Source organism: Bufo bufo, chromosome 2 (assembly GCF_905171765.1).
Source record: "Bufo bufo chromosome 2, aBufBuf1.1, whole genome shotgun sequence".
Lineage (NCBI taxonomy): Eukaryota > Metazoa > Chordata > Amphibia > Anura > Bufonidae > Bufo > Bufo bufo.
Window position 1 is genome coordinate 274,387,659 of NC_053390.1, and position 15,341 is coordinate 274,402,999.

A 15,341-nucleotide genomic window follows, 5' to 3' on the forward strand; every position below is an offset into this window, starting at 1 on the left:
TGGAGTTCTGTACTGGTTGTTTTTTGGATCCTCTACTTCCCGCTCGTCTCAAGTCCTCCTGTTTTCTCCTTTGTGTGTGAGTTGCTGCTAGGTCTCAGGGAGACGCTGGTCCCTTCACAGTGAAAGGTACCGGCTGTCTCATTCCTTCCTCCCTAAGTTAGGGTTTGCTACAGTGTCAGCAGGGCTTAGGTTCCAGCGTATGAGTTTGTTCACCATCAGGACTTGCTCATACTGTCAGCAGTCAGCGAGAGGCTCAGGGATTGTTAGGAGGTTACCACTCCCTCCTCCCTAGCTTTGGGGCCTAGTCTGTTTACATGTTGTTGTTTGTTTACTTGGTGTTTGTTCCTCTTATCCCCACTTGCCGTGGCATTATCAACCGCCCCTACCGTCATTATTTTTCTTGCTTTGTGCAGATATGGATGCTGTTAAAGCACTGGTGGATCGCATGCAGGGATTATCTTTGGAGGTAGCTGACCTCCATAATTCAGTTGCACAGTTTTAGAATTCTCAGGCGTCTGGTTCCGTCAGTGGGAACCAGGTCAGTCTTTAACCTAAAGTTGCCCTCCCAGATAGGTTTTCTGGGGGGAGTGATAATTTTGTTTGGTTCAGAGAATCTTGTAAACTATATTTTTGACTGCATCCGCTCTCCTCTGGGGACGAAAATCAAAGAGTAGGGATTATTATTTCTCTGCTGAAAGGTGATGCTCAGTCCTGGGCCTTTTCTCTACCGATTGGTTCCCAATCCCTCCGATTGGTGGAAGAAATTTTCAGAGCCCTGGGCCTTATTTATGATGACCCAGATCAGGTTTCTCTGGCTGAATCTAAGCTGCGTAGTTTGAGTCAGGGAGAACATTCTGCAGAGTCATATTGTTCTGAATTTAGGAGATGGGCGACTGGTTCGGAGTGGAATGACCCAGCACTCTGTAGTCAATTCTGTCAAGGGCTGTCTGAGAGACTAAAAGACGCCCTGGCATTCCACGAAAACCCTGATTCTTTGGAGGAGGCTATGTCCCTGGCCGTACGGATTGATAGACGCCTGAGAGAGAGATGCAAGGTTCCCCTCACTCGGGATGCACTACCATATGGGGAAACAGCCTCTTCTGCCCCACGGGGTACAGAGACACTCGTGTTTGGTGATGAGCCTATGCAATTGGGACAGGTCTCTTCGTGCCCTAGTAATAGGAACTTCAGGGTTCAGAGAAGACTTTGTTTCTTCTGTGGTAAAGAAGGACATTTTATTAACGTATGTCCTTATTAAATCTCAAGGTGAAAAAGAAAAAACAAAGGTTGTAACTAATGGGTCTAGTTCTCTTACTCTTTGCAGTGTGGGTGGGGAGTCGGAGAAGGTATTTTTGTCTTTTACCAGTAGTACCCGATTTCTCCTGCCTGCCATGGTGGCGCTAGACTCCGAAAATATTGAAGTTGAAGTATTTGTTGACAGTGCATCAGGGGTTAACCTTGTGGACTATCAGTTCGTTCAGAGTCATGGTTTTAAAACAAGCGCAGTAAACAAGGGAATAATCTGTGTTTGCTAAAGTGTATGATTGATATGGTGCATGATATTCATTTGAGGGTGGGTGATTCCCATGTTGAGTCAATTTCTTGTTTTGTACTGAAGGGTTTGCCTGCTCTTCTAGTGCTAGGTTTACCATGGTTGACCAGACATAATCCATAGATTGGCAAGCAAGACAGATCATTAACTGGAGTGATTTCTGTATAGACAACTGTCTCGGTGCGTCACTTTCTGTGGTATCCTCTAAGGTGTTACCCCAGTTTCTTTCTGATTTTTCTGACGTATTCTCTGAGGGTGGAGATCAGGAGTTACCCCCCTCACCGAGAGTATGATTGTCCAGTCAACCTTGTTCCCAGAGCTAAATTGCCAAAGTCTTGGTTGTATAATCTTTCCCAACCCGAAAGAGTAGCTATGCGAGAGTATATTACTGAGAGTTTGGCAAACAAACATATTAGACCATCTAAGTCACCGGTGGCTGCCGGCTTCTTTTTTGTAAAAAAAAAAAAAGATGGGACCCTTAGACCGTGTTTAGACTTCCGGGAGCTAAATCGTATCACTGTCCGTGATCATTATCCCCTTTCCTTGAACCTGGATTTATTCGATCAGATTGTCGGAGCCAAGGTGTTTTCCAAGTTAGATTTAAGAGGGGCTTATAATCTGATAAGAATCAGGGAAGGGGACGAATGGAAGACGGCCTTTAAAACCCCTGAGGGCCACTTGGAGAACTTGGTGATTCCCTTTGGGTTGACTAATGCCCCGGCGGTCTTTCAGAACTTTATCAATGACATTTTTCATCATTTGGTGGGGAGGTTTGTTGTTATTTACCTCGAGGACATACTAATTTACTCGCCCGATATGGAAACTCATCAGGATCATTTAAAACAAGTATTCCTGATCCTCCGAGAGAATAAATTATATGCTAAGTGTGTTTTGAAAAATGTGTGTTTGCTGTTCAGGAGCTGCAGTTCCTGGGCTACCTGCTTTCTTCCTCAGGTTTTCGTATGGATCCCGAAAAGGTCCATGCAGTATTGGACTGGGATCGACCTGAGAATCAGTAAGCACTGATGATGTTTTTGGGGTTTACTAATTACTACAGAAAATTTATCCTGAATTATTCTACTGTTGTCAAGCCTTTGACCGATATAACCAAGAAAGGTGTGGATTTTTCAGTCTCGTCTGAAGAGGCATTACATGCTTTTTCTGCTATAAAGAAATGTTTCGCTTCTGCTCCCATTCTGGTGCAACCTGATGTGTCTCAGCCTTTCATTGCGGAGGTTGATGCGTCAGAAGTGAGAGTCAGAGCTGTTAAATCGCAGGGTCCTTCTCCTGGCAAATGGCACCCTTGTGCTTTTTTAAAAAAAAAACTCTCTTCTGCTGAAAGAAATTATGATGTTGGTAATAGAGAGTTGCTGGCCATTAAATTGGCCTTTAAAGAATGGAAAAATTGCGTTATTGGTTAGAAGGAGCGATTCGTCCCATTACGGTAGTTACTGATCATAAGAATCTGGCTTACCTGCAATCGGCAAAGCGTGTGAACCCAAGGCAGGCCAGATGGTCATTGTTTTTTTTACTAGATTTAATTTTGTGGTCACTTATCCCCCTGGGGTCAAAAACGTCAAGGCGGAAGCTTTGTCGCATAGCTTTCCTGGGGGGGGGGGGGATTCGGAGGATCCTTCTCCGATTTTGGCTGATGGGGAGGTGGTTTCCGCCCTTTATCATAAACTTGAGGTGGAGGTGTTGGAAGCTCAAGGTGAGGCACCTGATTCCTGTCCTCCATGGAGGTTGTTTGTTCCTTCTGGGCTTCTGCACAAGATGTTCAAGGAACATCACAATACTGTCCTTGTGGGCCACCCTGGGAGCAGATCCACTGTGGATCTTATTTCCCGGAGATTCTGGTGGCCAGGTTTACATAAAGGTGTGGAGGGTTAGGCTAGGTTCACACCTGAGCATTTTACAGCGCGTTCCTACGCGCTTTAAAACGCTCAACAGGCAAAAAACAATGTTTCCCTATGGGCATGGTTCACACCTGAGCGTTTTACAGCGCGTACGAACGCGCTGTAAAACGCCCTACACCCTAAGAAGTACAGGAGCTTCTTTGGGGCGTATTGTCGCGCGTATTGTGGCAGTTTTTCATTGGATGCCTCTGTGGTTAATCTCACAAACGCGCGTACTACGCGCGTTTCCAAAATACAAAAACTCCCCAAAATACGCCTCAAAAACGCCCGATAAAAACGCCTGTAAAAAGCGCTTATCGAATACGCTCAGGTGTGAACCCAGCCTTATGAGGCAGCCTGTGAGACCTGTGCATATGCCAAGGTGACTCATACTCGGCCTTCGGGATCTCTTCTTCCTTTGTCCATCCCATCCCGTCCCTGGACGCATTTGTCCATGGACTTCATCACTGATTTGCCTAGTTCCTCTGGGAAGACGGTGATTTTGGTGTTGGTGGACCGCCTTAGTAAGATGGCGCACTTTATACCATTATCAGGTTTGCCCAATGCCAAAACTCTCGCTCAATTGTTTATTGATAACATCATGAAATTACACGGCATTCCCTCTGATGTGGTATCTGATAAGGGGACACAAGTTTCCAGGTTCTGGAGGGCATTCTGTACTCGTCTGGGAGTTCAGTTGTCCTTCTCTTCGGCTTTCCACCCTCAGTCGAACGGACAAACTAAGCGCACTAACCAGAATCTGGAAACTTATTTGAGGTGTTTTGTCTCCGAGAATCAGGAAGAGTGGTCTTCATTTTTGTCTTTGGCTGACTTTGCCTTAAATAACCGTAGACAGGAGTCCACTGATAAGTCACCATTTTTTGGTGCATATGGGTTTTACCCTGTTTGGTACCTTTTCTGGGACTGAGTCCACTGGTATACCTAAGAGGAAAGATTCTCTTTCTCATTGTCATCTATCTAGAGGAAGATTCAAATCAATTAGAAAAAATGGGCGAAAGATATAAACATATGGCTGACAAGAGACGTGTGGCTGGTCCGGACCTGTGTGTGGGTGATTTGGTGTGGTTGTCCACTAAGAACATTAAGTTGAAGATACCCTCTTGGAAGTTGGGCCCAAGATTTATTGGGCCTTACAAGATCTCTGCCATTATTCATCCGGTTGCGTTTCGTTTCGAACTTCCGCAGGCTTGGAAGATCCATTATGTGTTTCACAGGTCTTTGTTGAAAAACTATGTGGAACCTGCTGAACCATCTCCCTTGCCATCTCCTCCTGTCTTGGTAGATGGTAATCTGGAGTTTCAGATCTCCAGTATCATTAACTCGTGTATTCTTTGTGGTTCCCTTCAGTACCTCGTACATTGGAAGGGTTACGGGCCAGAAGAAAGAATGTGGGTTCCGGCGACTGATATCAGTGCTAGTCACCTTCTAAATGCTTTTCCCAGGGCACACCCGGATAAGGTAGGTCCTGGGTGCCCGGAGGGGGGGTACTGTCACTGTCTGCCCTGTGAGAGATCTGAGAAGATCAGATAGACTTGCAGCATGTGAGTCTATCTGACAGGTCTTTCTGTGTTTTCTTTCTGTTTGGTACTGGTTAAGAAGAGTTTGTTTACTTGGTGTTCCATCCTCTTATCCCCACTTGCCATGACAGTCAGATTTCTTGCTATGTAGCTCTTTTTTCCCCCTGATGCCAAGTTTATCATTGATTATCGGTATAGCAATGGGATAGACATTGATAGCCCTATTTGGGCTCTTTTTACATAATATAGTTTATTTAAAAGTTATGTTTTAATTGGTTTTTGCTTTCTTTGATAATACTTTGATTTTTGCATGACCAACATATGTGATTATCTACACTTAAGTTTTTTGTACTCACCTGCAGCTCCCTCAATGGTTTTTGCAATTACGAAGCTGCTATTGTCTGGTCTGCATTGACTGGTCGATCACAGCAAGAGCCCAGAACTGTGCACAGTACTCAATGTGTGGTCTGACTAGTGATTTGTAAAGTGGTAGTACTATGTTCTCATCACGGGCATCTATGCTCCTTATACCTTTCACTGAGCGATCTATTGCTTCATTCTGGAGAAAAAGTACTTTTAATCCATATGTGAATGAGCAGTTAAGTGCACCAAGGACGGGCCCAAACCACTCTGTGCACCCTTCCTCATCCCTCTGCTTCTTGATAGAAATGGCCAGGTTCCTGCATACAAATAAAAAAGTAAGACCGCATTACCTGCTGAGGTGTCTCAGTAAGTCCAATTGGTGGCAGTGCCTGTGGTGTCAGATCCCGGCTTCTAAGATTCCCCCAAGATGCAGAAATAGAAGAAAAAACCACGGCACTCCAACTTCTCAAATCAAATTTGTGTTTATTTCTCACCCAGCGAGCAACGTTTCGACTCAAAATGAGTCTTTATCAAGCTTGATAAAGACTAATTTTGAGTCGAAACGTTGCACGCAGGGTGAGAAATAAACATGGGTTTGATTTGAGAAGTTGGAGTGCTGCGTTTTTTTCTTCTGGTTCAGGTTCCTGCATAGTCATCTCACCTGGCCCAGTCAATCAAAAGGAGAGGCAGGGGATGGCGGAAGAAGCAGGAGTAGCAAGGATGCACAAAGTAGCTTGGGCTCGTCCACTTAACTGCTCATTTATATATCGATTAAAGGGAATCAGGAAATTCACCGGTAAACCAGGCACAGTGCCTTGTAGGGCTAGCTCAGCTGAATGTAATGATACCTTTCACTTACCAATCTGTTTCCTCTGGAAAAATAGTACCTTTAATCCATATGTGAACGAGCAGTTAAATGAATGCTGGCTGGAAACCACTCCGCGCACCCTTGTTCCTCCTACTGCAAGCCCCTCCCTTTACTTCTTAATTGACAGGTTCGGTGAGATGACTATGCAGGAACCTAACCCTATCAAGCAAATTTGCAGGCAAGGGTGTAGTCTATTAGATAGACTAGGCTGCAGACTTATGAATGCTACATGGGCCGTTCACACGACGGAACTTGCCATCGGAATTTTGGTGCTGACAATGCACCAAAATTCCAATGGTGGATACGCGGTGTCTGCTTCCTAGTATTTTCAGTTGGAGGCAGTGCTGCAGTTCATGAGCTGGCAATTTAAAGCCAAGACTGTCCAAGAAGGGACATGTCCCTTCCTGGAGCAATGTTCTGATGGTTGCCACTTTAAGCTGTGGCGGGTGTCCCCTCATGGTATAGCTCCCATCAATGGAGCTAAACCGCGAGTGGGTCCATGGTATCCAAAGTGAACAAAAGCATCAAAATCAGCTGCGATAGATAGCTACGATATTGTATATTTCTTACAGAGACAGTGTTGACATTGAATTATGGGGCTATCAGCCCTACATGCACCTATTTAAGAGCCCTCCATATATCATTGATCTCGGTGCACTGTATGTTTTTGTTAGGAATCAATTCCTATAGATTTATCGTTGACTAAGAATTGGAACTCAGAGAAATTTACATAGATTCGGAATTAACTTTTTTGCTAAGTCGGATTAACAAGGGAGAGAATGTCACACGCCATATTTGTCACACTTTTTCAACCATACAAATACACATTCGTCTTTTTTATTAAATTTTAAATATTCCAGGTATAAGTCCAATGCATTTTGTTATTTTTCAAAACAAACGTAAACTATTAAAATATTTGTTGTAGTTTCCAAATGGCTAAAATAGGAGACACTGAAAAGAGAAAAAAAAATCTGACAAAATAAACACAATGCCATCCGATAAGAGTTAGTAGTCCTTTCCAGTCTCAGTCCTGGGCAGTAGATTTATCCATGCAGGGATTAGTAGTCACATCTTTAGTTATCCTTTACAAAAGTCCCTGTTTCCACATTGCATACCATATCAATAAAAATACAGCATAAAAAAAGACATCTAAAAGGTCTTCTTCCCACAAAACACGGCTCAGTAGAGAAGGGTCAGGTTGACAGTAACACAATCACCATCACTGAAATGGTCCTGGGATTACACACGGCATTGATAAAGGACTTTTCGAACGTCCAAAACAACTGCTGCAATATGTATTTGGTTTGGATGCTGGAAAATTACATATTTCAGTTTTCTCTTTTCTAAATCCAGTACGACATGTTACAATCTAAAAGTTGCATACAAAAAAACAATGATACAGTAATTTGAAAGAAATTAAGTCTGTTTAGTCAACATTGGCATATAAAAAACTTGCTTTGCTGAAGGTTAGTGGTCAGTGAGTCCTCTTCTAAATTCTATATTGAATGGTTGCTAATTGAGAGTCAATATACGTCCTGTTATGCCATATTTTTGTATACAGTGCTTTTGTATGTATAGTAATCTAAAGCAAAAATACTTAGAAATTGATAGATTTGCTCATTTTCAAGTTTATGATTGTCCAGGGGCTGGTTAGGAATGTTAAGGCCTGTATTTTCTAAATGGAGTGTGCAAAGGAGTTTTGGCTATGAGAATAAACACATGCGTATCAGGGCCGTATTTCAGCTCCTGCTGCCCTAAGCACTAAGCTTAATTACACTCATCATCTGGGTGCCCATACACCTTGTGGATTCAGGGTGGTGGCATGCTACATGACCAAGAACCAAATGCAAGCCCCACCACAATTTGCCACAGTTTAAAACCATGTGCACCATCCGTACAAGCTGTCTACCCTTAAAGAGGTTGGCCCATCTGGTATATTGATGGCATATTGTTAGGATATGCCATCAATGTCAGAAAGGTGCAGGTCCCACCTCTGGGACCCACTCCTATCTTGAGAATGGGGCCCCTGAAGTGCATCTCACCTGCAGTCCTATGTAACACCACATACTGTATAACACAGTGATAACTCTCTTAGTGTAGATAATGTAGTAGATGTTATCTGTGGTCCTGTGTAACACCACAAATAACACAGAAAAATTAGTTGATGTTACCTGTAGATCAGGAGGATGCCTCAAAACACATAATTAGGAATCCAAAGTTCCTAACACCTTCCTTACGGTCAGTGTGTCTGGTGAGACTGAAGTGCAGAGAGTCAGTATTACACAAGGGTTATGTCACCTCTTGCAGGCCGCTTTCTTTCAGTGGTTCAGGCACTGTTCCACATCCTAAATCTGACATGATTGCCCTACTAGAGTACAGTTAGGTGCAAGTGGGCTAGCTGTAGGGTGTCCCGTCTTTAGCATTCCATCACAGGTTAAAGCCAGTAGAACCATCTATAAATAAGGGGCCTGAACATCCCCAGACCATGGTGTCAGGTGGGGGTCTCAGGCCTATTGAGGACCTTCATCATGTGCTAGATGCTATCAGTCCTAAGAGAGCAAGGCTAGGAGGTTATGATCACCTGGCTTTGGCATAGGTTTCAACTGTATCCACGGCCTGAGGGCCAGACCAAAAGTAGCAGGGGAGTAGGGGATTAAAAAAAACATACTTCCTTTAGCTGGTGTGGCTCCCTTGGAAGGCAGCACACTAGGCACTGGACCTCCAGTGCCTATAGGTAAATACAGCCCTGATGTAATTAAGAAGATTCTTCCCATTCTCAGATGACAGGCTGCCATAACTGGCTCATGTATTTTGCTTGCACTGGTACAACTACCCAATGTAAGGTGAGAAAAAATTATATGCAGATGAACTCACCATGCAAAAGTGAAATGCTGTGTTGTGTTTAGTGCAGGGCCTTGGATGTGCATGACATTCTCTCTCTGAATCTTACTGTCATGCATTGCGCCGTGAGTGACGCCATGCATTAGGCATTACACAGTGTTTGGATTTTGCGCAGGGTGTTTCTTTCAGGTACATCCAAGATGGAGCTTCATTTTAAATTGTATAAAGATGCATTTATAGGTAACAGTAGTTAAATGATGTAATGGATATGTCTTTGCTTGGGGACTACCATGATAAGTACTGGCTTCCTGAACACTTAGGGGGTCATTTCTTAATACTACCTGCGCTGGCGGTGGATCCGCTGAAGTTATGTAGAGGTATTGGCATACATAACTTAAGCACAACCACCGCTGGTCTAAATCTACACCAGCTTACTTGTTGGCGTAGATTTAGAACATTTTCTACACCTAAAAAAGGTGTAGAAAATGATAAATGAGACAGGCCTGGCGGCTTGCCTCTCCAACAATCCTCCAGTCCTAACTCCTCTTGACTTCCCAGTCTTGATATCGGCGAGCCAAAAATGGCTGGGACTGCACTTAGGTAATCACTTGCCGAGGTGGGTCACCATTGTGGTACGGTGAGTAAATATTGTTTGTTATTTTACCCTGCTCTGACCCCATTTTTTAATTACAATTGGCTCTCCAAAATATACCTTTAATAGCAGTGACCTGGATTGATGTATACCAATATATGCCATTATTTAAAATGGTTGTAACAAATTCTACAGGGTGGGCCATTTATATGGATACACCTTAATAAAATGGGAATGGTTGGTGATATTAACTTCCTGTTTGTGGCACATTAGTATATGTGAGGGGGGAAACTTTTCAAGATGGGTGGTGACCATGGCGGCCATTTTGAAGTCGGCCATTTTGAATCCAACTTTTGTTTTTTCAATAGGAAGAGGGTCATGTGACACATCAAACTTATTGGGAATTTCACAGGAAAAACGATGGTGTGCTTGGTTTTAACGTAACTTTATTCTTTCATGAGTTATTTACAAGTTTCTGACCACTTATAAAATGTGTTCCATGTGCTGCCCATTGTGTTGGATTGTCAATGCAACCCTCTTCTCCCGCTCTTCACACACTGATAGCAACACCGCAGGAGAAATTCTAGCACAGGCTTCCAGTATCCGTAGTTTCAGGTGCTGCACATCTCATATCTTCACAGCATAGACGATTGCCTTCAGATGATACAAGATGTGCAGCACCTGAAACTACGGATACTGGAAGCCTGTGCTAGCATTTCTCCTGCGGTGTTGCTATCAGTGTGCGAAGAGTGGGAGAAAAGGGTTGCATTGACAATCCAACACAATGGGCAGCACATTGAACACATTTTGTAAGTGGTCAGAAACTTGTAAATAACTCATGAAAGAATAAAGTTACGTTAAAACCAAGCACACCATTGCTTTTCTTGTGAAATTCCCAATAAGTTTGATGTGTCAAATGACCCTCTTCCTATTGAAAAAACAAAAGTTGGATTCAAAATGGCCGACTTCAAAATGGCCGCCATGGTCACCATTCATCTTGAAAAGTTTCTCCCTCACATATACTAATGTGCCACAAACAGGAAGTTAATATCACCAACCATTCCCATTTTATTAAGGTGTATCCATATAAATGGCCCACCCTGTACAATTTTGTTCTTATGGCTTTTTATTTTTATTACAGATTAAGAAATAAAATAATTTATAGAAATGTTTCAAAATTGATAATTTATCAATATATCATAGTCTGACATCCATTCTCTGTAAACTCGCTGGCACGGGAAGATGGCATTGTGGGGCATATTTCTTGGCTAAGCCAAGTACATTAACTGTATACTGAGGAATAGAAAATATACAGGTCAATAATTGGCTAAACGACATTGGCACTTCTTATTGGGAAGCTCTGATCCATGAACACTTGCTGAGAATTTGGGTAATTTAACCATTTATGCCATATTCACTATATTGTATGCACTGGGCTCTTATAAGTGGAATTGACATGTCCTATAGGTGCCAGGATCTAATAGGTTAGCATAATGTTAACTATTTCATTACTAAAAAGAGACATGTTGCATTTTCCATGCTGCTCCCTTATTGCGCCACATGTCGAATTCTGCAATTTCTAAATCGGCTTTTCATTACTGACAAATATATACAGTACTTGGCATAATAAAGATACCATAGTCTCTGGGCAGCATCAAGCTTTATTCACATAGTGCAGCTAGTTTTTTACCCAAACCAGGAGTGGATAAAAAAAAATAAACTAATAACGTAAGTATTTTCTCTGTACTTTCTTGTCTTTAGGATCATACAAAAAATGCACCAAACTGACCTGTGTGAACTTGGCCTTAGAGCTATAGGTCCTTTTCCCCCACATTTACCATGAATTTCTTATTCAAATACTGCAATGTTGATGCTGCACATAGTTGCATTACCGTGCTTATGTAACGCCTTCACCTCAAGGTCACTTTATATCCCCCAGGGTCACATGTGTACCACTTCACAAAAATCCAGGCTTCACCGTTATGTGGGCCACTACCATGAATACAGTTGCATGTTATCAATTCTCTATTGTCTTCATTCTGTCTGTTAGTAATAGTCTGTTACCAACCTGTCCTTTCCATGGACTACACAGAACACGTATTACCTCTATGTCTAACAAATATCACCACAGACATAGTCCAGCCTATATAAAGAAAAAACAGAGTGAGAAAAAATGTAGACAGAAGAATGCATCCTATGTATGTGGACTCTAGGAAGAGTGCCAGCTGTTGAGTTCCCTTGTGCCAAGACTTTTATTAAGAAGCGTCAGGGTAAAATAAAGCACTTGGGGTATGAGAACAATGGCCTACTGATACAGTCATACAGTGGATGAATTACATCAAATACAATTTTAATTCATAGGGTTCGGAATTTTTTAAACCTCTTATCCTAGATCACATCAAAGTATACTTTTTATGACACCCCCAATTTTCATTTTACTTATTTTTTCCATTTCACTCAAATTGCATCTCGGTATGGTGTATTTTTATTTTTTTTATAAATTTTCCACAAAAAAGGTTGCAAATGTCTCCTCATTTGTCTCCTACACATTCCAATTTTGCTTTTATGTGCAATACTATAAAGTGCATGAAAGGCGCCCTACACTTTTGCTGATATCGTTTGCCAGTTAGTTCTGTAACACAAATTAAGCTAGGATTGAAATACTCAAGACTTGAAGCAAATCCTGAGAAGCTGAGGGCTATAACTTTATTACCACTGCAATTTTGCTATTTTCATGTTAGATTAATCCCGGGAGCATTAGCTGTCCTTGTTCTGGCACAAGTTTTTCTTGTAGCCTGCAACATAATAGTGTTTCCTAAAACACATTGAGTCTCCTAAATGTAAATGTTATAAATACAGAGATGGAAATCTTCAAGAAAGAGTCAAAAGGAAATACAACTAAAATACTAAAAGGTTCATTTCAACTCCACATAGTCTCTGGATTAAGCACGAAGTTCTATCATGTTGCAGAACTGACATCTTGATTGAAGGTGTCCAACTTTTCCTTTTATATGAAACAACAGCTTCTATATTGAAACTTCATATTCTCTCGTTTCCTGAAACAAAAGAAGGAATATATTTAAATTTAAAGTTATTTTTTTCTAATGAAGAAATGGGGACCACTCTTGGGTCCTCTTACCATGAGCCATTACAGAGAGACAATGTGTACAAGCTGCTCCCATTCTGGTGGACTTGACCAGTCCTTTTAAAACGTGGACAGCAGTAACTGTAACTGCAGTGGCTGGCCATGTCTTCCCCTGGTAAAATCAGTTGTTAGCTGGGGGTGCCAGGAGTGAAAGAATGAAAGTCTGTGTTTTCAGTACCATGCACTGAGCAAGGTTCTCTCATTTCTAGTAGCAAACTATATATATATATATATATATATATATATATATATATATATATATAAATAATATATATATACAGTGGATATAAAAAGTCTACACACCCCTGTTAAAATGTCAGGTTTCTGTGATGTAAAAAAAAATGAGACAAAGATAAATAATTTCAGAACTTTTTCCACCTTTAATGTGACCTATAAACTGTACCACTCAATTGAAAAACAAATTAAAATCTTTTAGGTAAAGGGAAGAAAAAAAAGAAAAAAATAATATGGTTGCATAAGTGTGCACACCCTTAAACTAATACTTTGTTGAAGCACCTTTTAATTTTATTACAGCACTCAGTCTTTTTGGGTATGAGTCTATCAGCATGGCACATTTTGACTTGGCAAGATTTGTAAAAACACTGCAAATCTGTCAGATTGCGAGGGCATCTCCTGTGCACAGCCCTCTTCAGATCACCCCACAGATTTTCAATCGGATTCAGGTCTGCGCTCTGGCTGGGCCATTCCAAAACTTTAATCTTCTTCTGGTGAAGCCATTCCTTTGTTGATTTGGATGTATGCTTTGGGTTGTTGTCATGCTGAAAGATGAAGTTCCTCTTCATGTTCAGCTTTCTAGCAGAATCCTGAAGGTTTTGTGCCAATATTAACTGGTATTTGGAACTGTTCATAATTTCCTCTAGCTTAACTAAGGCCCCAGTTCCAGCTGAAGAAAAACAGCCCCAAAGCATGATGCTGCCACCACCATGCTTCACTGTGGGTATGGTGTTCTTTTGGTGATGTGCAGTGTTGTTTTGGCGCCAAATATATTCTTTTGGAATTACGGCCAAAAAGTTCAACCTTGGTTTCATCAGACCAGAACACCTTTTCCCACATGCTTTTGGGAGACTTCAGATGTGTTTTTGAAAAATGTAGCCTGGCTTGGATGTTTTTCTTCGTAAGAAAAGGCTTTCGTCTTGCCACTCTACCCCATAGCCCAGACATATGAAGAATACGGGAGATTGTTGTCACATGTACCACAAAGCCAGTACTTGCCAGATATTCCTGCAGCTCCTTTAATGTTGCTGTAGGCCTCTTGGTAGCCTCCCAGACCAGTTTTCTTCTTGTTTTTTCATAAATTTTGGAGGGACGTCCAGTTCTTGATAATGTCACTGTTGTGCCATATTTTCTCCACTTGATAATGACTGTCTTAACTGTGTTCCATGCTATATCTAATGCCTTGGAAATTCTTTTGTACCCTTCTTATGACCGATACCTTTTAACATCCCTCTGATGCTTTGGAAGCTCTCTGTGGACCATGACTTTTGTTGTGGGATGCGACTAAGAAAATTTCAGGAAAGACCAACTAGAGCAGCTGAACTTTATTTGGGGTTAATCAGAGGCACTTTAAATGATGACAGGTGTATGCTGACTCTGGACACAGCTACATCCCCAGTTATAAGAGGGTATGCACACTTATGCAACCACATTATTTTAGTTTTTTTGTTTTCTTCCCTCCACCTAAAAGAATTCAGTTTGTTTTTCAATTGAGTGGTACAGTTTATAGGTCACATTAAAGGCGGAAAAAGTTCTGAAATGATTTATCTTTGTCTAATTTTTTTACAGAACAGAAACCTGACATTTTACCAGGGGTGTGTAGACTGTTTATATCCACTGTATATATATATATATATATATATATATATATATATAAACAAAAAAAACTAAATACTAAATAAAATAATGTGTTTGCATAAGTGTGCACACCCTCTAACTGGGGATGTAGCTGTGTCCAGAATTAAGCAATCACATTCAAAATCATGTTAAATAGGAGTCAGCATACACCTGCCATCATTTAAAGTGCCTCTGATTAAACCCAAATAAAGTTCAGCTGCTCTAGTCGGTCTTTCCTGAAATTTTCTTAGTCACATCCCAAAGCAAAAGCCATGGTCCACAGAGAGCTTTCAAAGCATTAGAGGGATCTCATTGTTAAAAGGTATCAGTCAGGAGAAGGGTACAAAATAATTTCCAAGGCATTAGGCCTCTTTCACACTTGCGTTGTTGGGATCCGGCATGCACTTCCGTTGCCGGAGGTGCCCGCCGGATCCGTAAAAACGCAAGTGTACTGAAAGCATTTGAAGACGGAACCGTCTTCCAAATGCTTTCAGTGTTACTATGGCACCCAGGACGCTATTAAAGTCCTGGTTGCCATAGTAGGAGCGGGGAGCGGTAAACTTACAGTCCGTGCGGCTCCCCGGGCGCTCCAGAATGACGTCAGAGCGCCCCATGCGCATGGATGACGTGATCCATGCGATCACGTGATCCATGCGCTTGGGGCGCCCTGACGTCACTCTGGAGCGCCCGGGGAGC

General features: G+C 41.9%; 1 protein-coding gene across 1 annotated transcript in view; it reads right to left on the minus strand.

Moving 5' to 3' along the window:
* Positions 1 to 12,675: 12,675 nt before the first annotated feature.
* The window catches only part of SEZ6L (seizure related 6 homolog like), a 420,457-nt gene continuing 417,791 nt past the window's right edge, over positions 12,676 to 15,341 (minus strand). The window contains exon 17 of the mRNA XM_040416561.1: positions 12,676 to 12,705. Within this exon, the coding sequence (XP_040272495.1) occupies positions 12,676 to 12,705 (30 nt within the window). The remainder of the gene's footprint in view (positions 12,706 to 15,341) is intronic.